The sequence below is a fragment of the Salmo salar genome, chromosome ssa20 (assembly GCF_905237065.1).
Source record: "Salmo salar chromosome ssa20, Ssal_v3.1, whole genome shotgun sequence".
NCBI lineage: Eukaryota > Metazoa > Chordata > Actinopteri > Salmoniformes > Salmonidae > Salmo > Salmo salar.
In genome coordinates this window covers 78,682,843-78,705,071 of record NC_059461.1, presented here as the reverse complement: position 1 = coordinate 78,705,071, position 22,229 = coordinate 78,682,843, and the positions used below count along the sequence as shown (strand labels likewise).

General features: G+C 45.4%; 1 protein-coding gene across 3 annotated transcripts in view; it reads right to left on the bottom strand.

The window, feature by feature from the left end:
- The window catches only part of robo1 (roundabout, axon guidance receptor, homolog 1 (Drosophila)), a 652,577-nt gene that overhangs the window by 139,547 nt on the left and 490,801 nt on the right, over positions 1 to 22,229 (bottom strand). For all 3 annotated transcript variants that reach the window (XM_045703986.1, XM_045703985.1, XM_045703987.1), the window contains one exon: positions 6,520 to 6,677. In XM_045703986.1, coding sequence (XP_045559942.1) covers positions 6,520 to 6,677 — 158 coding nt within the window. The remainder of the gene's footprint in view (positions 1 to 6,519; positions 6,678 to 22,229) is intronic.

Here is a 22,229-nt window from a genome sequence, read left to right as displayed (position 1 = left end):
TCATCCTACTGGCCAAATGTCCAATGTGATGTTGTTGGCAGATGGTAGAAACTGAAGTTAAAGCTGAAACTAGTTAAACATGAGTCAACATCTGATCATAACCAACACAGACCTATGCTTTTACTGTCATCTTCTCTGTCCATCCCTATCAAACCAAGATGGCGTAGCAGTCGGACGTGTGTTTGCCTTGTCCCGTGTAAAAAAAATATAATAATATATATATATATATATATATATATTTCACCTGTATTTAACCAGGTAAGCTAGTTGAGAACAAGTTCTCATTGACAACTGCGACCTGGCCAAGATAAAGCAAAGCAGTGCGACACAAACAACAACAAAGAATTACACATGGAATAAACAAACATGCAGTCAATAATACAATAGAAAAAGTATATATGCACTGTGTGCAAACGAGGTAGGATAAGGGAGGTAAGGCAAAAAATAGGCCATAGTGGCGAAATATTAACAATATAGCAATTAAACACTGGACTGATAGATGGGCAGAAGATGAGTGTGCAAGTAGAGATGCTGGGGTGCAAAATTGCAAAATATAAAAATAACAATATGGGGAAGGGGTAGTTAGGTGGGCTATTTAGAGATGGGCTATGTACAGGTACAGTGATCTGTGAGCTGCTCTGATAGCTGGTGCTTTAAGCTAGTGATTTTTGCAGTTCGTTCCAGTCATTGGCAGCAGAGAACTGGATGGAAAGGTGACCAAAGGAGGAATTGGCTTTGGGTGTGACATATACCTGCTGGAGCGCGTGCTACGAGTGGGTGCTGCTATGGTGACCAGTGAGCTGAGATAAGGTGGGGCTTTACCTACTAAAAACGTATAGACGACCTGGAGCCAGTGGGTTTGGCGACGAATATGAAGCGAGGGCCAGCCAACGAGAGCATACAGGTCGCAGTGGTGGGTAGTATATGGGGCTTTGGTGACATAACGGATGGCATCCAATTTGCTGAGTAGAGTGTTGGAGGCTATTTTGTAAATGACATTAGAAAGGCAGGGCAGGATGGATATAGGTCTGTAACAGATTGGGTCTGGAGTATCTCCCCCTTTGAAGAGGGGGATGACCGCGGCAGCTTTCCAATCTTTGGGGATCTCAGACGATACGAAAGAGAGGTTGAACAGGCTAGTAATAAGGGTTGTAATATTTTCGGCAGATCATTTTAGAAAGAGAGGGTACAGATTGTCTAGCCCAGCTGATTTGTAGGGGTCCAGATTTTGCAACTCTTTCAGAACATCAGCTATCTGGATTTGGGTGATGGAGAAGTGGGGGGGTGTGGCTTGGGCAAGTTGCTGCGGGGGGTGCAGAGCTGTTGGCCGGGGTAGGGATAGCTAGGTGGAAAGCATGGCCAGCCGTAGAAAAATGCTTCTTGAAATTAACGATTATTATAGATTTATTGGTAGTGACAGTGAGCGTTAAACAGTGATGAGGGGTGGTAGTTTGACCGCGGACCCATTACAGACGCAGGCAATGAGGCAGTGATCGCTGAGATCCTGGTTGAAGACAGCAGAGGTGTATTTAGTGGGAAAGTTGATCAGGATGATATCTATGAGGGTGCCCATGTTTACGGATTTAGGGTTGTACCTGGTAGGTGCCTTGATAATTTGTGTGAGATTGAGGTCATCTAGCTTAGATTGTAGGATGGCTGTGGTGTTAAGCATATTCCAGTTTAGGTCACCTAACAGTACGCACTCTGAAGATAGATGGGAGGGGCTGAGGGGGGTCTATAACAAGCGGAGACTTATTTCTGGAAAGGTGGATTTTAAAAGTATAAACTGTTTGGGCACAGACCTGGCTGAACTCTGCAGGCTATCTCTGCAGTAGATTGCATCTCCACCCCCTTTGGCAGTTCTATCTTGACGGAAAATGTTGTAGTTGGGGATGGACATTTCAGAATTTTTGGTGGCCTTCCTAAGCCAGGAATCGGACACGGCTAGGACATCAGGGTTGGAGGAGTGTGCTAAAGCAGTGAATAAAACACACTTAGGTAGGAGGCTTCTGATGTTAACATGCATGAGACCAAGGCTTTTACGGTTACAGAAATCAACAAATGAGAGCGCCTGGGGAATAGGTGTACTACCGGGGGCTACAGGGCTTGGGTTAACCTCTAAATCACTAGAGGAACCGAGGAGGAGTAGGGTAAGGGTACGGCTAAAGGCTATAAGAACTGGTCGTCTAGTGCGTTGGGAACAGAGAATAAAAGGAGCAGATTTCTGAGTACAGTGCAGGTAAACCTAGGCATTGAGTGACAATGAGAGAGTTTACATCTCTGGAGGCACCAGTTAAGCCAGGTGAGGTCTCCGCATGTGTGGGGGGTGGGACAAAAGAGCTATCTAAGGCATGTTGATCGGGACTGTGCGCTCTAGAGTGAAAAAATCGGTGGGGCTCCGTTTCGACAATAAAGGGTCCCGGCCAATTGGCACAAGAGGTATTGTAGCCCAAGAATTAGCTGGTATACTTTGTCGGGCTGGCTGGGAGATGGGCCTAGCTTGAGGCTAGCTCAAGGCTAACTGGTGCTTGCTTCGGGACAGAGGCGTTAGCCAACAATAGCCACTCGTTTGCACCTAGCTAGCTGTGATGATCCAGTGTAATGGTCCAGAGCTTGCGGCAGGAATCTGGTGATGTGGTAGAGAAAAGCAGTCCGATGTGCTCTGGGTTGATATCGCGCTGTGCAGACTGGCAGGTATTGACCGAGCTAAAGCTGGCTGGTGTCCGAGCTAAAGGTGAAGACCGCTAGCAGTGGCTAACAATGACTACTAGCTAGTAGCTAGTTAGCTGGCTAGCTACTGATGGAGGTTCCAGTTATAACGTATAAAAATAGCAGATCCGTACCACATTGGGTGAGGCGGGTTGCAGGAAAGTATATTCAGTTCGTAGATGGAAAGTGAGATTAACCTGTTAGGGCTAGGGGGCAGCATTTGCACGTCTGGATAAAAAAATGTACCCGATTTAATCTGGTTACTAATCCTACCCAGTAACTAGAATATGCATATACTTATTATATATGGATAGAAAACACTCTAAAGTTTCTAAAACTGTTTGAATGGTGTCTGTGAGTATAACAGAACTCATTTGGCAGGCAAAACCCTGAGACATTTTCTGACAGGAAGTGGATACCTGATGTGTTGTATTGACTTTAAACCTATCCCATTGAAAAACACAGGGGCTGAGGAATATTTTGGCACTTCCTATTGCTTCCACTAGATGTCACCAGCCTTTACAAAGTGTTTTGAGTCTTCTGGAGGGAGATCTGACCGAACAAGAGCCATGGAACGATGATGTCCCACTAGACACCTGGCGCGCGAGTTCATGTTGGGTACCCTCGTTCCAATACGTTATAAAAGAGTATGCATTCGTCCACCTTGAATATTATTCATGTTCTGGTTAAAAAGGCCCTTAATGATTTATGCTATACAACGTTTGACATGTTTGAACGAACGTAAATATATTTTTTCCCCTCGTTCATGACGAGAAGTCCGGCTGGCTTAGATCATGTGCTAACAAGACGGAGATTTTTGGACATAAATGATGAGCTTTTTTGAACAAAACTACATTCGTTATGGACCTGTGATACCTGGAAGTGACATCTGATGAAGAGAATCAAAGGTAATGGATTATTTACATAGTATTTTCGATTTTAGATCTCCCCAACATGACGTCTAGTCTGTATCGCAACGCGTATTTTTCTGGGCGCAGTGCTCAGATTATTGCAAAGTGTGATTTCCCAGTAAGGTTATTTTTAAATCTGGCAAGTTGATTGCGTTCAAGAGATGTAAATCTATAATTCTTTAAATGACAATATAATATTTTACCAATGTTTTCTAATTTTAATTATTTAATTTGTGACGCTGACTTGACTGCCGGTTATTGGAGGGAAACGATTTCCTCAACATCAATGCCATAGTAAAACGCTGTTTTTGGATATAAATATGAACTTGATAGAACTAAAAATGCATGCATTGTCTAACATAATGTCCTAGGAGTGTCATCTGATGGAGATTGTAAAAGGTTAGTGCATCATTTTAGCTGGTTTTATGGTTTTGGTGACCCTGTCTTTGACTTGACAAAACATTACACACAACTCTTGTAAATGTACTGTCCTAACATACTCTAAATTTATGCTTTCGCCGTAAAACCTTTTTGAAATCGTAAAACGTGGTTAGATTAAGGAGATGTTTATCTTTCAAATGGTGTAAAATAGTTGTATTTTTGAAAAATTTGAATTTTGACATTTATTTGGATTCAAATTTGCCGCTCTTGAAATGCACCTGCTGTTGATGGAGTGCACCACGGGTGGCACGCTAGCGTCCCACCTAGCCCATAGAGGTTAAAATATATACGAAAAAAACAAAGAAGCAGACTATTTACTATTAATATTAATATAATACTAACAGACCTACCCTGCCTTTCTAAGGTCTTCGAAATCCAAGTTAACAAACAGATCACCGATTATTTCGAATCCCACCACACCTTCTCCGCTATGCAATCTGGTTTCCGAGCTGGTCATGGGTGCACCTCAGCTACGCTCAAGGTCCTAAACAATATCATAACCGCCATCGACAATAGACAATACTGTGCAGCTGTATTCATCGACCTGGCCAAGGCTTTCGACTCTGTCAATCACCACATTCTCATCGGCAGACTCAACAGCCTTGGATTCTCAAATGACTGCCTCGCCTGGTTCACCAACTACTTCTCAGATAGAGTTCAGTGTGTCAAATCGGAGCGCCTGTTGTCCGGACCTCTGGTAGTCTCTATGGGGGTGCCACAGGGTTCAATTCTCGGGCCGACTCTCTTCTCTGTATACATCAATGATGTCGCTCTTGCTGCTGGTGATTCTCTGATCCACCTCTATGCAGACGACAACATTCTGTATACCTCTTGCCCTTCTTTGGACACTGTGCTAGCAAACCTCCAAACAAGCTTTAATGCCATACAACACTCCTTCCGTGGCCTCCAACTGCTCTCAAATGCTAGTAAAACTAAATTCATGCTCTTCAACCGATTGCTGCCCGCACCCGCCCGCCCAACTAGCATCACAACTCTGGACGGTTCTGACTTAGAATATGTGGACAAATACAAATACCTAGGTGTCTGGTTAGACTGTAAACTCTCGTTCCAGACTCACATGAAGCATCTCCAATCCAAAATTAAAACTAGAATCGGCTTCCTATTTTGCAACAAAGCCTCCTTTCCTCGTAAAACTGACTATCCTACCGATCCTTGACTTTGGCGATGTCATTTACAAAATAGCATCCAACACTCTACTCAGCTCACTGGTCACCATAGCAACACCCACCCGTAGCACGCGCTAAAGCAGGTATATTTCACTGGTCATCCCCAAAGCCAACACCTCTTTGGCTGCCTTTCCTTTCAGTTCTTTGCTGCCAATGACTGGAACAAATTGCAAAAATAACTGAAGCTGGAGACTCATATCTCCCTCACTAACTGTAAGCATCAGCTGTCAGAGCAGCTTTCTGATCACTGCACCTGTACACAGCCCATCTCTAAATAGCCCACCCAACTACCTCATCCCCATATTGTTATTTTTTGCTCTTTTGCACCCCAGTATCTCTACTTGCACATCATCATCTGCACATCTATCACTCCAATGTTAATGCTAAATTGTCATTATTTCGCCACTATGGCCAATTTATTGCCTTACCTCCCTGATCTTACTACATTTGCACACACTGTATATAGATTATTCTATTGTGTTATTAATTGTATGTTTGTTTATTCCATGTGTAACTCTTTGTTGTTGTTTTTGTCGCACTGCTTTGCTTTATCTTGGCCAGGTCGCAGTTGTAAATGAGAACTTGTTCTCAACTGCCCTACCTGGTTAAATAAAGATGAAATAAAAAATAGAAATAAGCTGACTGAAGCTCCATCCACCCTACACACTCAGCCAGTCAGAGATATCAAACACACAATCACTTCCTCCACCATATACTGTAACTACCTATAGGGAAAGTGCAGATAGTTATATGGCGGAGGCAGTGGGCCCATCAAGGTCAGCTCTCTACTGCTCTACTCAGCAGCAGCAGGGGGGTGATTGATACTGCTGATCCCTTCACTACACTCTGAAATGAAAAACAGACTAATTGGTGGCTGGCCTCGAACGCTGTATAAATCAGATATAGAGAGGGAACGTTTCCACTCCCTCCGTGCTGCAGAGACCAACTTTCCTCTTTTTCATTAACTTTTTCATTTACTCATACTAGTGAGAGTGTTTGTTCTACTGGCTGATCTTACTCAGCAGGATCCTAATCAATGGTCTGCTGCTTGACTAATGAACCAAGACTAATTCTGGGTCTCTCACATTAAATGTTAGAACAACTGCAGTTTGCTCATTTGGAGTTAGAAATCACTATTGGTGAAACAACAGGGGCCAAATCAATCAATGTGAAGTTTACACTGACATTAATATGGTATCAAATACTTTGCAAAATCTCACTCACACATGCAAAACACACACATATACACACATATAACCAGTTCCACTCACAGTGATTCGTTCATCTCTGTCATCGATGTTGGCACCGTCCTTCTTCCAGGATATGCTAGGTTCAGGATGCCCGCGAGGGGGCATACACTCTAGGACTGCAGGCTCGCCCGCTGCCACCATTATATCAGCAGGGTTCTGTCTGAAGTCATCACGTAGTACTGCAGAAAGAGAGGAAGAGAAAGGGTTAACATGAGGTCGACACTGGCAGAGATTAGCTTTGACACAAAGGGCATAATAACACCAAAACCAGTCACTCTAGTTAGACAGGAACGTAGATTTGACATGCATTGTGTCATCTACAGACCACAACACTGATCTACAGCAACAACATAATGACAAGAGGAAACCGCCACAGTGTTACCATAGCCTATAATTGGGGACTGTCACCGATCCGTCACAACGTGGACAAGGCCGCAATGACCACTTCTATCAGAGTAGACTATAAATAACCAGGGATTGTCATACCACGATTAGCTGGACCACTGGCCACAGCATGTGCGTCATATACCTACCCACAAGGCCTTGTTGACAATGTGCTCTATACCAAGGGTGATATTATGCATCCACACATGAGAATGGCTTTGACCAACCATCTCCCCTCTTTATCAAATCACAATGTCTCTCTGTGTCAGCCTAATGACATGGGGTATAAGACATGCCTCCGAACACACACATCATCCCCTCCTCATCATCGCCCCTTCATAACATATCGCTTTCACTTCCTGTTTATACATATAACCCTGACAGTGGCTAATGTATCGAGTAGTTGCATTACAACTCGTCAACAGGTATTCCCACCACTTTTGGACAGGATTTTCATCATTTTCTGTAATGTAAAAATATACCACTTCCATCGCTGGAATCAAACCCACTCTTATAGACAGTCAGAGACACATTTTCCCAGATAAAAGACCCATTAGTATGGGGGTATAGAAGCCGTCTGTCTAATAGATAAGGACAACAGGGCCGAACTAATGTGACAGAGGGAAATGGCGTTTTACGGGGAACAAATGATCTCATTCAGCCTGACTACAACATCATAGATCCGCAGCATCATATAAACACTACAGACATTAGAGAGACAGTGTTCTTTATCTAGACTAAATGAAGAGAACACAAACCACATACTATACTCTGCAAAGTGCACTACTTTTGACTAGAGTTCTCATCAAAAGCAGTGCACTAAGCACTCTATGAAATGTATACCCCAGTAACTCAGTCCAGGAACAATTTGGAAAAGTATGTCACAGCAGTATTGTAAAAGCTGAGAGGCAGGATGGTTGTGGGTTGCTATCAGAGGGTCAGAGCCTAGCTAATTCCTCTCCCCAGCGCTAATGTTGAAGATAAACTGGAGAGATTTACGAGAGGACAGAAGGTAATGAAAAACCAACAACGCTCCATCTATAGACGGCGTGCCAGTAATCACTTTCCCAGCTCGGGTGTATCTGTCTGTACACACAGAAAAAACATGTTCTCATAAACTACAGGCTGAAATCCTAGTCAGCCTCAAGTATGCAAGGTCGGCACAATGTGTGCCTATGTATGACAGTGTTTATGAGTGTTTATGCATGTGAGCCATGCATGTGTGTGTACGTGTCTCTACTCATGTGAAGGTGTGTGTGTATGTGTGTTTGTCTGTGTGTGAGCATGTGTATGCACACATGTGAATGTGTGTGTGGAATACGACCTTCTCCTCTCCACCATCTCGTTGTCTCACTCCCCTGAACCTGCTCCTAGTCACCATGGTGCACCTCCTCCACCTCCCAACTCCTAGAATTGGGGACTGTCACCGGTCCATCACAACGTGGACATGGCCGCAGTGACCACTTCTATCAGAGTAGACTATAAATAACCAGGGATTGTCATCCCACGATTGGCTGGACCACTGGCCACAGCATGTGCGTCATACACCTACCCACAAGGCCTTGTTGACAATGTGCTCTATACCAAGGGTGATAGCGTGCATCCACACGAGAAGTCTGCAGAGAGTGTGGATGCAACTCCCTCTGAACATGCTTCTAGTCACCTCCTACACCTCCCTCCGCCCCACACAGATCAAAGACAGACTCACGCCAGGAAACACCAACCTCCTGAAAGCCAACAAAATCCTTTAAGCACTTAATTGGCCATTGCTGCACCGAGCTGAGATACCCCTTTCTCTCTGCCTGCTTCTTGTAACTTCCCAGCATGAGGGAGTGGGTTTATGTACGGCAGAGTGGAGGGGAACCCAATCCCCTGTAGGAAATGGCTTTAAGAGAGAGATCTATAGGAAGTAATGGTTTCTCCAGGCTTCTCTAGCTAATCAGACCCAACACCTTGTCACGTACAGCAGCAGAACACTGTATGACCCCCATCACAATGCAGGTCTCCACATCTGGTTTACCTGACTCTAAAGCAATGGGATTTGTGTTTTTCTTATCTCTTGTTGCTAGGCAGAAGCATCGTTATAACAATATGACATCCTCCATGGAAACGCAGGTGTGCAAAAGGAATTGAAAGTATTTATTTATTTCTAACTAGGCAAAATACTCCTAGTCCTCCACATACCCTAACAACCCTCCAGCTCAGTTGTGAATGTGCTCATGAGCGCAGGTCAAAAGAGACAGGGTCGTGCCGCTGAGAAAGAGGATATAAACATAAACATCAGCTTCACTAGAACACTGGCTCCATCTGTACAGGCAAGGCCAGCCAGATCGACATATCCTGATCAGAGATGTTGTGTGAGTGAAAGCCTTGAAAAGTGCCGCAATGTCCTCCCACTAAAAGATAGCTATTCACACTCCAAACATTAGCAAGGCTACATACAGAGAGACACTCTTCTCAACTAGAGAATACTAGAGGAGAGGAGACTAGCGAACACTGGAGGAAAGGAGACTAGAGGAGAGGAGACTAGAGGAGAGGAGACTAGAGAACACTAGATGAGAGGAGACTAGATAACAGTGGAGGAGAGGAGACTAGAGAACACTAGAGAGGACACTAGAGAACACTAGAGGAGAGGAGACTAGAGAACACTAGAGGAGAGGAGACAAGAGGAGAGGAGACTAGAGAACACTAGAGGAGAGGAGACTAGAGAACACTAGAGGAGAGGACACTAGAGAACACTAGAGGAGAGGAGACTAGAGAACACTGAAGGAGAGGACACTAGAGAACACTGGAGGAGAGGACACTAGAGAACACTGGAGGAGAAGAGACTAGAGGAGAGGAGACTAGAGAACACTAGAAGAGAGGAGACTAGAGGAGAGGAGACTAGAGAACACTGGAGGAGAGGACACTAGAGAACACTGGAGGAGAGGACACTAGAGAACACTGGAGGAGAGGAGACTAGAGGAGAGGAGACTAGAGAACACTAGAGGAGAGGAGACTAGAGGAGAGGAGACTAGAGAACACTGGAGGAGAGGAGACTAGAGAACACTGGAGGAGAGGACACTAGAGAACACTGGAGGAGAGGAGACTAGAGGAGAGGAGAATAGAGAACACTGGAGGAGAGGACACTAGAGAACACTGGAGGAGAGGACACTAGAGAACACTGGAGGAGAGGAGACTAGAGGAGAGGAGACTAGAGAACACTAGAGGAGAGGAGACTAGAGGAGAGGAGACTAGAGAACACTGGAGGAGAGAACACTAGAGAACACTGGAGGAGAGGAGACTAGAGAACACTGGAGGAGAGGAGACTAGAGAACACTGGAGGAGAGGACACTAGAGAACACTGGAGGAGAGGAGACTAGAGAACACTGGAGGAGAGGACACTAGAGAACACTGGAGGAGAGGAGACAAGAGAACTCTAGAGGAGAGGACACTAGAGAACACTAGAGGAGAGGAGACTAGAGAACACTAGAGGAGAGGAGACTAGAGAACACTAGAGGAGAGGAGACAAGAGAACTCTAGAGGAGAGGACACTAGAGAACACTAGAGGAGAGGAGACTAGAGAGCACTAGAGGAGAGAACACTAGAGAACACTAGAGGAGAGGAGACAAGAGAACTCTGGAGGAGAGGACACTAGAGAACACTAGAGGAGAGGAGACTAGAGAACACTGGAGGAAAGGAGACTAGAGAAAACTGGAGGAAAGGAGACTAGAGAACACTGGAGGAGAGGAGACTAGAGAACACTGGAGGAGAGGACACTAGAGAACACTGGAGGAAAGGAGACTAGAGAACACTGGAGGAGAGGACACTAGAGAACACTGGAGGAGAGGACACTAGAGAACACTAGAGGAGAGGACACTAGAGAACACTGGAGGAGAGGAGACTAGAGAACACTGGAGGAGAGGAGACTAGAGAACACTGGAGGAGAGGAAACTAGAGAACACTGGAGGAGAGGAGACTAGAGAACACTGGAGGAGAGGACACTAGAGAACACTGGAGGAGAGGAGACTAGAGAACACTAGAGGAGAGGAGACAAGAGAACTCTAGAGGAGAGGACACTAGAGAACACTAGAGGAGAGGAGACAAGAGAACACTAGAGGAGACGAGACAAGAGAACACAAGAGGAGAGGAGACTAGAGAAACATAGAACTGGATTATCCCTGGGGATGGATAGAGATGGAGAGAGAGAGGGAGAGAAGGATAGAGGAAGGCTGGTGAGAGCTGGCATCCTCTAGTGTTTACAGCAGCACAACCCAGTGACCTCCACTCCTCCTCTACATCCCTCAGTCCCCCACTTGGCTCGCTGTCCTCTCTCCTCCCCCTGACACCTTTCCTCCACAAGCACAGCTGACTACTGCACATCACACAGTGCAGCAGGCAACCCTGGCCACCTGCATGGGGAGAAACATAATATTACGAGAGAAAGAATTGGAGAGGGGGAAATAAAGAAAGAAAGAGAGAGAATGATGGATGAGGGACTGGAGCGAACCTCTAACTCTTTCACCAGAATCACAGTCAGATCCGTAGCCTTGCCAAGAGAGGCTGCCTCTGGTCTCCTGGTATCTCTGTGAGATCCTCTGTCCCTGTTCTGATTGGAACGGGAGGGAGGGAGGGCGGGATGGAGGGCCCTGCTGTGTGCTGTCCTGCATGTTTTTTGGATAATGAGCCTCTACTACCATTCTCGCTCTCTCGCTCTCTCGCTCCCTCCCTCCCTCTCTCTCTCGCTCTCTCGCTCCCTCCCTCTCTCCCTCTCCCCCTCTCTCCCGTGAACCTACAGCTGTCCCCTACCAGATAATGTTTCCTGGGCCCTTAACAGGAAGACCAAGCACAGTGTGAATGGGTGTGTATTTGTGTGTGCCTTGCCTGTCTTAATATGTGGGTCACACAGGTTCCAGCATGAAGACACATATTTGTTCTTCCTGGCTTTACTCACTGTGCTGCTGATGTGATGATGGGAGGCAACAGAATGACTGTCAGTCAGTCAGTGTCTTTCTAAGGGCATTGGAAGATATTCTCTATAGTTATAAACTATCTATACCGAACCAAAATATATATTTCAAAGATTGTACTGTTCATAGAAGGAAATCAGTCAACTGAAATAAATTCCTTAGGCCCTAATTTATGGATTTCTCATGATTGGGCAGGGGCCCAGCCAATAATACTTCGTTTTTTTCACACAAAATGACTTTATTACAGACAGACATACTCCTCAGTACATTCTCTAAAATGAAGTTGGTGGTGGCTTATGGTGGAGAAATGAACATTCAACTATCTGGCAACAACTCGGTTGTTGGACATTCCTGCAGTCAGTATGCCAATTGCACACTCCCTCAAAACTTGAGACATCTGTGGCATTGTGTTCTGTGTCAAAACTGCACGTTTTAGAATTACCTTTTTATTGTGTAATGATCATGCTGGTTAATCAGCTTCCTGATTTGCCACATAAATAGTGTGTGATAATCAATCTACTATCTTCCCCTTTTAAGAATGGTGTATCAATAGTTAAATAAATGCCTAGTTAAATAAAGGTGAAATAAATAAAAATAAAAATGTTCACTTTGACTATTGTTTCTTCTTCTGTGGTTAGTCATCTTCACTTTGACTATTGTTTCTTCTTCTGTGGTTAGTCATCTTCACTTTGACTATTGTTTCTTCTTCTGTGGTTAATCATGTTCACTCTGACTATTGTTTCTTCTTCTGTAGTTAGTCATGCTCACTTTGACTATTATTTCTTCTTCTGTGGTTAGTCATCTTCACTTTGACTATTGTTTCTTCTTCTGTGGTTAATCATGTTCACTCTGACTATTGTTTCTTCTTCTGTGGTTAGTCATGCTCACTTTGACTATTGTTTCTTCTTCTGTGGTTAGTCATCTTCACTTTGACTATTGTTTCTTCTTCTGTGGTTAATCATGTTCACTCTGACTATTGTTTCTTCTTCTGTGGTTAGTCATCTTCACTTTGACTATTGTTTCTTCTTCTGTGGTTAGTCATGCTCACTTTGACTATTGTTTCTTCTTCTGTGGTTAGTCATGTTCACTCTGACTATTGTTTCTTCTTCTATGGTTAGTCATGTTCACTCTGACTATTGTTTCTTCTTCTGTAGTTAGTCATGTTCACTTTGACTATTGTTTCTTCTTCTGTGGTTAGTCATGTTCACTCTAACTATTGTTTCTTCTTCTGTGGTTAGTCATGTTCACTCTGACTATTGTTTCTTCTTCTGTGGTTAGTCATGTTCACTCTAACTATTGTTTTGAGGAAATGCTGCAAACCGAAGGCAGATCAATCCAGCTTCCTGTGTTTCTACCAGGTTTGTTTTTGTATGCTTTTGGACAAATCGTCAGTTCCCCAATAGGTATTTTTGTAATACTGGTGCAGATTTGTGGGGGGGGCTTACTGTAATCCCTTTAATTTCCTCTGAACAAAGCTCATTTGATCATCCCGTTCAGGCTTGTGTGCCGCATTAAGTCTTCATTTTCATTAATGTCAAAAGCGCACTGGAATCTCATTTTAATTTGACATTTCAGCATATGGTTTCAATTTCCCAGGGAAGAAAGAGAGTGAGTGTGTGTGTGTGTGTGTGTGGGGGGGGGGGAGCAGAGAGGACTAGTGGTTGAATAGGAGAACCCATGGGTTTGGGGAGCAGAGAGGGCTAGTGGTTGAATAGGAGAACCAATGGGTTTGGGGAGCAGAGAGGGCTAGTGGTTGAACAGGAAAACTCATGGGTTTGAGGAGCAGAGAGGACTAGTGGTTGAACAGGAGAACTCATGGGTTTGGGGAGCAGAGAGGGCTAGTGGTTGAATAGGAGAACCAATGGGTTTGGGGAGCAGAGAGGGCTAGTGGTTGAAAAGGAGAACTCATGGGTTTAAGGAGCACAGAGGGCTAGTTGAAAAACTTCTCTCACTATAAGAGATGATCATAGTTATTTGAGGTAGCCTGTGCTCAGTCCTAGTGTGCTACTGTGGACCTGGGGAGTGATTGGTCAGGTCTGTACAGTTACTTTACAGATAGATCCAGACCCAGGCAGAGCCTTAAAGATGTTTCCCACTGCAGAGCCAGGCCGAGCCTTGAAGACGTTTCCCACTGGAGAGCCAGGCAGAGCCTTAAAGATGTTTCCCACTGCAAAGCTAGGCAGAGCCTTGAAGACGTTTCCCACTGGAGAGCCAGGCAGAGCCTTAAAGATGTTTCCCACTGCAAAGCTAGGCAGAGCCTTGAAGACGTTTCCCACTGGAGAGCCAGGCAGAGCCTTAAAGATGTTTCCCACTGCAAAGCTAGGCAGAGCCTTGAAGACGTTTCCCACTGGAGAGCCAGGCAGAGCCTTGAAGATGTTTCCCACTGCAGACCAGACAGAAGCCTTGCAGCATCCTACCAATGCCTGCTCTCTCCTCAGCCAGCTGTCTGTCAAAACGATAGGGAGGAGCCCTGATAAGATGAGAGTTTTCTCTTTAATCAGCAACGCATTTAATTGAACCTTTATTTAACCAGGTAGGCAAGTTGAGAACAAGTATTAATTTACAATTGCGACCTGGCCAAGATAAAGCAAAGCAGTTCGACACATACAACAACACAGAGTTACACATGGAGTAAAACAAACTTACAGTCAATAATACAGTAGAAAAATAAGTCTATATACAATGTGAGCAAATGAGGTGAGATAAGGGAGGTAAAGGCAAAAAAGGCCATGGTGGCAAAGTAAATACAATATAGCAAGTAAAACACTGGAATGGTAGATTTGTAGTGGAAGAAAGTGCAAAGTAGAAATAGAAATAATAGGGTGCAAAGGAGCAAAATAAATAAATACAGTAGGGGAAGAGGTAGTTGTTTGGGCTAAATTATAGATGGGCTATGTACAGGTGCAGTGATCTGTGAGCTGCTCTCACAGCTGGTGCTTAAAGCTAGTGAGGGAGATAAGTGTTTCGAGTTTCAGAGATTTTTGTGGTTCGTTCCAGTCATTGGCAGCAGAGAACTGGAAGGAGTGACGGCCAAAGGAGGAATTGGCTTTGGGGGTGACCAGAGAGATATACCTGCTGGAGCGCGTGCTACAGGTGGGTACTGTTATGGTGACCAGTGAGCTGAGATAAGGGGGGACTTTACCTAGCAGGGTCTTGTAGATGACCTGGAGCCAGTGGGTTTGGCGACTTAGTATGAAGCGAGGGCCAGCCAACGAGAGTGTACAGGTCACAGTGGTGGGTAGTATATGGGGCTTTGGTGACAAAACGGATGGCACTATGATAGACTGCATCCAGTTTATTAAGTAGGGTATTGGAGGCTATTTTGTAAATGACATCGCCGAAGTCGAGGATTGGTAGGATGGTAAGTTTTACAAGGGTATGTTTGGCAGCATGAGTGAAGGATGCTTTGTTGCGAAATAGAAAGCCAATTCTAGATTTAACTTTGGATTGGAGTTGTTTGATGTGAGTCTGGAAGTAGAGCTTACAGTCTAACCAGACACCTAGGTATTTATAGTTGTCCACATATTCTAAGTCAGAACCGTCCAGAGTAGTGATGCTGGATGGGCGGGCAGGTGCGGGCAGCGATCGGTTGAAGAGCATGCATTTAGTTTTACTTGTATTTAAGAGCAGTTGGAGGCCATGGAAGGAGAGTTGTATGGCATTGAAGCTCGTCTGGAGGGTTGTTAACACAGTTTCCAAAGAAGGGCCAGAAGTATACAGAATGGTGTCGTCTGCGTAGAGGTGGATCAGAGACTCACCAGCAGCAAGAGCGACATCATTGATGTATACAGAGAAAAGAGTTGGCCCAAGAACTGAATCCTGTGGCACCCCCATAGAGACTACCAGAGGCCCGGACAACAGGCCATCCAATTTGACACGTTGAACTCTATCAGAGAAGTAGTTGGTGAACCAGGCGAGGCAATCATTTGAGAAACCAAGGCTATTGAGTATGCCGATGAGGATGTGGTGATTGACAGAGTCGAAAGCCTTGGCCAGGTCGATGAATACGGCAGCACAGTATTGTTTCTTATCGATGGCGGTTATCATATCGTTTAGGACCTTGATGGTGGCTGAGGTGCAGCCATGACCAGCTCTGAAACCAGATTGCATAGCGGAGAAGGTGCGTTGGGATTCGAAATGGTCGGTAATCTGTTTGTTGACTTGGCTTTCGAAGACCATAGAAAGGCAGGGTAGGATAGATATAGGTCTGTAGCAGTTTGGGTCAAGAGTGTCCCCTCCTTTGAAGAGGGGGATGATAGCAGCTGCTTTCCAATCTTTTGGAATCTCAGACGACACGAAAGAGAGGTTGAACTGGCTAGTAATAGGGGTTGCAACAATTTCGGCAGATAATTTTAGTAAGAAAGGGTCCAGATTGTCTAGCCCAGCTGATTTGTAGAGGTCCAGATTTTGCAACTCTTTCAGAACATCAGCTGACTGGATTTGGGAGAAGGAGAAATGGGGAAGGCTTGGGCGAGTAGCTGTGGCGGGTGCAGTGCTGTTGACCGCGGTAGGGGTAGCCAGGTGGAAAGCAAGGCCAGCCGTAGAAAAATGCTTATTGAAATTCTCAATTATAGTGGATTTATCGGAGGTGACAGAGTTTCCTATCCTCAGTGCAGTGGGCAGCTGGGAGGAGGTGTTCTTATTGTCCATGGACTTTACAGTGTCCCAGAACTTTTTTCAGTTTGTGTTGCAGGAAGCAAATTTCTGCTTGAAAAAGCTAGATTTAGCTTTTCTAACTGCCTGTGTATATTGGTTTCTAACTTCCCTGAAAAGTTGCATATCACGGGGGCTGTTCGATGCTAATGCAGAATGCCACAGGATGTTTTTGTGTTGGTTAAGGGCAGTCAGGTCTGGAGAGAACCAAGTGCTATATCTGTTCCTGGTTCTAAATGTCTTGAATGGCGCATGCTTATTTAAGATGGTGAGGAAGGCATTTCAAAAAATATCCAGGCATCCTCTACTGATGGGTTGAGGTCAATATCCTTCCAGGATACCCGGGCCAGGTCGATTAGAAAGGCCTGCTCGCTGAAATGTTTCAGGGAGCGTTTGACAGTGATGAGTGGAGGTCGTTTGACCGCTGACCCATTACGGATGCAGGCAATGAGGCAGTGATCGCTGAGATCTTGGTTGAAAACAGCAGAGGTGTATTTAGAGGGCAAGTTGGTTAGGATGATATCTATGAGGGTGCCCGTGTTTACGGCTTTGGGGTGGTACCTGGTAGGTTCATTGATAATTTGTGTGAGATTGAGGGCATCAAGCTTAGATTGTAGGATGGCTGGGGTGTTAAGCATGTCCCAGTTTAGGTCACCTAGCAGCACGAGCTCTGAAGATAGATGGGGGGCAATCAGTTCACATATGGTGTCCAGAGCAGAGCTGGGGGCAGAGGGTGGTCGATAGCAGGCGGCAACGGTGAGAGACTTGTTTTTAGAGAGATGGATTTTTAAAAGTAGAAGTTTGTTGTTTGGGTACAGACGTGGATAGTAGGACAGAACACTGCAGGCTATCTCTGCAGTAGATTGCAACACCGCCCCCTTTGGACGTTCTATCTTGGCGGAAAATGTTGTAGTTAGGGATGAAGATTTCAGGGTTTTTGGTAGACTTCCTAAGCCAGGATTCAGACACGGCTAGGACATCCGGGTTGGCAGAGTGTGCTAAAGCAGTGAATAAAACAAACTTAGGGAGAAGGCTTCTAATGTTAACATGCATGAAACCAAGGCTATAACGGTTACAGAAGTCATCAAAAGAGAGCGCCTGGGGAATAGGAGTGGAGCTAGGCACTGCAGGGCCTGGATTCACCTCTACATCACCAGAAGAAAAGAGGAGGAGTAGGATAAGGGTACGGCTAAAAGCTATGAGAATTGGTCGTCTATGACGTCCAGAATAGAGAGTAAAAGGAGCAGGTTTCTGGGGGCAATAAAATAGCTTCAAGGTATAATGTACAGACAAAGGTATGGTAGGATGTGAATACAGTGGAAGTAAACCTAGGCATTTAGTGATGATGAGAGAGATATTGTCTCTAGAAACATCATTGAAACCAGAAGATGTCATAGCATGTGTGGGTGGTGGAACTGAAATGTTGGATAAGGTATAATGAGCAGGGCTAGAGGCTCTACAGTGAAATAAGCCAATAAACACTAACCAGAACAGCAATGGACAAGGCATATTGACATTAAGGAGAGGCATGTTTAGCCAAGTGATCATAAGGGTCCCGTGAGATTCAGACAGCTAGCCAGGCCATAGGTAGCAGCTAGCTGGCAGAAGATGGAGGGAGGTCTGTTTTTAGCCACCTTGTGCGTCTCCGTCGGTAGATTAGTGGGGTTCCGTGTGGTAGGGGGGACCAGTCCAATTGCCAAAATAGTTATAGTTATAGTGGCCCAAGAAAATTGTCCTATAGACCTATTCAGATAGCAGCCGATAAGACAGCTAACGATTAGCGGGCCGCTGATGGGCGTTCAGGTTACATCGCAACGGAGGGGCCAGTTGGATAACTCCCTCGGGCAGATAACGTCGGTAGTCCAGTCGTGAAGGCCCGATGGGGCTCCGCATCGGCAGTAAAACGGGTCCGGATAGGTGACTGTAGCCCAGGAGTGGCTGATGGAACTCTTCAGCTGGCTAGCTCCGGAATAATTGATGTTAGCTCCGGAACCGACGTTAGCCAATAGTCACTCGGGTAGCAGATAGCTAGCTGCAAGATCCAGGTGTAAATGTCCAGAGCTTGCGGTAGAAATCCGGGGATATGGAGAGAAAATAGGTCTGGTATGTTCTGGTCTGAGTCGCGCCGTACAAAACTGGCGATAGCTTTTCGAGCTAAGGGATAGCTGATGACCGCTAACCGTGGCTAGCTGAACTCCAACGTTAGCCAGTGAACTGGCCAACCTCTGGCTAACCTCTGGCCAGCTTCTGTTGTGTATTTCAGATTTGAGGTAAATAATACTTTCTTTTTTTAATTGGTGAGGCGGGTTGCAGGAGAGTGTTTTGAGGTTGAGTTTTTAGAAAAAAATATATAAAAAGATATGCGAAGAAAAGATGGAAATATATATATACATGGGACACGACAAGACGAAAGGACAAAGCCATCTTGGAATCCTGACTACCCACAGAAGAAGAAACAATAGTCAGAGTGAACATGACTAACCACAGAAGAAGAAACAATAGTTAGAGTGAACATGACTAACTACAGAAGAAGAAACAATAGTCAGAGTGAACATGACTAACCACAGAAGAAGAAACAATAGTTAGAGTGAACATGACTAACTACAGAAGAAGAAACAATAGTCAGAGTGAACATGACTAACCACAGAAGAAGAAACAATAGTTAGAGTGAACATGACTAACCACAGAAGAAGGGAAAGTGGAGAGGGGAGGAGGAAGGGGAGGAGGACAGAAGCGTTTTGTTGCATGTCCTGGAAGGGAAGTGAATGTGTTGTACAGTGCTGGTCCCCCCTCCTCTCCTCTTGTCTTCACAAGGATAGTATTGCTCATGTTAAAGTTAACAAATGGTCTTGATTTGGGGAAGGCGAGGAGCCACAAGGCACGGCTATACATTGCTGGCCAAACATGGCAGACCATAAATAACAGAGGAATTAGAGGTGGAGCAATGGAGAGAGGAGGAGAGGAGTGAGAGACTCCACAGCAAACAATGAGAAAATATGAAATGAGTAATCGCTCCCAGATGTGCATGCTGTTACTTAAGAGTGGGATACTTTTGGCCTCATGTGGACACAGTAGGCAAATATCTCTCTCTCTCTCGATCTATCTCTCTCGCTCTCTCTCTCTCTCTCTCAAAATAAAGACAAGTCGATGACAGATAAAAATAACTAACTAAGTCATATTGAGCTCCTTCTGTTTTCTGCTAGGCTGTTTTCTGCTAGGCTGTGTTTTCTGCTAGGCTGTTTTCTGCTAGGCTGTGTCTTTCTGCTAGGCTGTTTTCTGCTAGGCTGTTCTCTGCTAGGCTGTGTTCTCTGCTAGGCTGTTTTATGCTAGGCTGTTTTATGCTACGCTGTTTTATGCTAGGCTGTTCTCTGCTAGGCTGTGTTCTCTGCTAGGCTGTGTTCTCTGCTAGGCTGTTCTCTGCTAGGCTGTTCTCTGCTAGGCTGTTCTCTGCTAGGCTGTGTTCTCTGCTAGGCTGTTCTCTGCTAGGCTGTTTTATGCTAGGCTGTTTTATGCTAGGCTGTTTTATGCTACGCTGTTTTATGCTAGGCTGTTCTCTGCTAGGCTGTTCTCTGCTAGGCTGTGATATGTAGTGAGAGCTCCCATATAGAAACTCTCCATCTCCCCTCCAGCACTGCCCTATGGGTCCCACACCTCCTGCTCTTTCACTCTGTATTTATCTATATATGTATCCCTCTCTCTCCCCCCTCAGCAGCTGATGTCCTTTTCCTTGGCCCCAGCTCCCATTCTCCCAACAGTTCACATCAAAGATAGGCCCCCACCCATGGCGTGTTAAGCCCCCCAGTAAATTTGCCAAAGGCTCAGTGTGAGTGTGTGTGTGTGTGTTAACCCCTCTCACAGCCCCATGGCTGTCTTCTCCTCCTTCTATCTCCCTCCTTTCCTCCTTCCATCCCTCTCCCTCCTTCCCTACTGACCCCACCACCAGAGAGACGAGATTGGACACGGCAGCTTCCTCTTTCTCTCTCTATTTATCTCATTCCTGTGCTGTGAGCTCATGCCCTCTCTCCTCTCTCTCTCCTCACAGACACCCTATACACAGTACTCAGGTCCCAGGGAGCATGCCCAGTAGATCAGTAAGGGCTAGGGGTCCTGGTGTTATGGACAGGGCTAGGGGTCCTGGGGTTATGGACAGGGCTAGGGGTCCTGGGGTTATGGACAGGGCTAGGGGTCCTGTGGTTATGGACAGGGCTAGGGGTCCTGGGGTTATGGACAGGGCTAGGGGTCCTGGGGTTATGGACAGGGCTAGGGGTCCTGTGGTTATGGACAGGGCTAGGGGTCCTGGGGTTATGGACAGGGCTAGGGGTCCTGTGGTTATGGACAGGGCTAGGGGTCCTGGGGTTATGGACAGGGCTAGGGGTCCTGGGGTTATGGACAGGGCTAGGGGTCCTGGGGTTATGTAGAATAGATACAAACAGACAGGAAGAGAGAATAGAGATCTCCAGCAGAGTGGGAGGGGAGTGTACCCATTATGTATGGATACTACATATGGTTGAGTGAGTGGGTTGCTTAAAGTGGTCTTAAGTTGAATAAAGTTAACTTTCAACATCAGTTCCCAAGAGATTATGCAACATTTTCCCTTACTATATTGTCCATGAATGAAACCGGTCCACAGAGTGGCATTGGTTACACACTTTCAAAGGCCCACGTGAGCGGTCTACCACAAGACCCCCGCAGACTGACAGTAAATATGTCACAGTGAGCAGATGAAGACATGGAGCATCAACAAGCCTTTAGGCTCCTCAGCTGTAGACCACAGGAGGCTGCTGAGGGGAGGACAGCTCATAATAATGTCCGGAACAGAGCAAATGGAATGGCATCAAACATCTGGAAACCATATGTTTGATTTATTTAATACCATTCCACTTATTCCGCTCCAGTCATTACCATGATCCTGTCCTCCCCAACGAAGGTGCCACCAACCTCCTGTACTGTATACTCTGAATACTGTGAGGTCATTGAGATGAGACATAACCTCTGTGTGTTTGACGTTGATAAGTCTTAATATTAGGGTTAGGGTTATGGTAAGGGTTCAGTCAGCCCAAGGATCCCTCTTAGCATTTACCAAAACCACTGTGGGAGCAGACTGAGAAGTGATGTCATAGAGAGGGGACAGGATTTCCAAATGAACTATGTTAAACAATCTAAGCCATGACAATAAACTGTGTAGATCCCTTTGTAAATAAACAAGCCATGGGTAAATGTGACCCAAAAGATTATGTTACCGTCAATATTTTGACAAGCATACATATCCATATTGATATAATAATGTATTATATGGACAAACTCACCTGTCATCTTCTTCCAAGTATCCATATATGTCTAAGCATTTCAACATTTGGTAATTAGTTTGAGGGTGAAAGTTTGACAGTCTGTTTTGATCCTAATCCAGAGGTTGAGCTACACATGTGGGGCTAGCTAACAGATATACACATCCTCAGTCAAGCCATCTGCTGCTGAAGGGAGAGGAGCGAAGCTGGCATCATTCCCTCTCTGCTGTGAGTGTGGTGATGGTTATGAGAGCGGTATGGGCACCTGGAATGTGTTGGGAGAGTGTTTCCAGTCCAAGCCTAGGGCTTGTACCCTGCACGGAAGATGGCTGCCCGGAACTTTCTGTCACACAACAGAGGATATCTCCACACTAGTCAGGCGTACAGCGAGGCTGGGGAGAGTCCAGGTAGGAGGGGGACTGGCAGACTGCAAACTTGGCTCAGACCACTTAATTTCTTT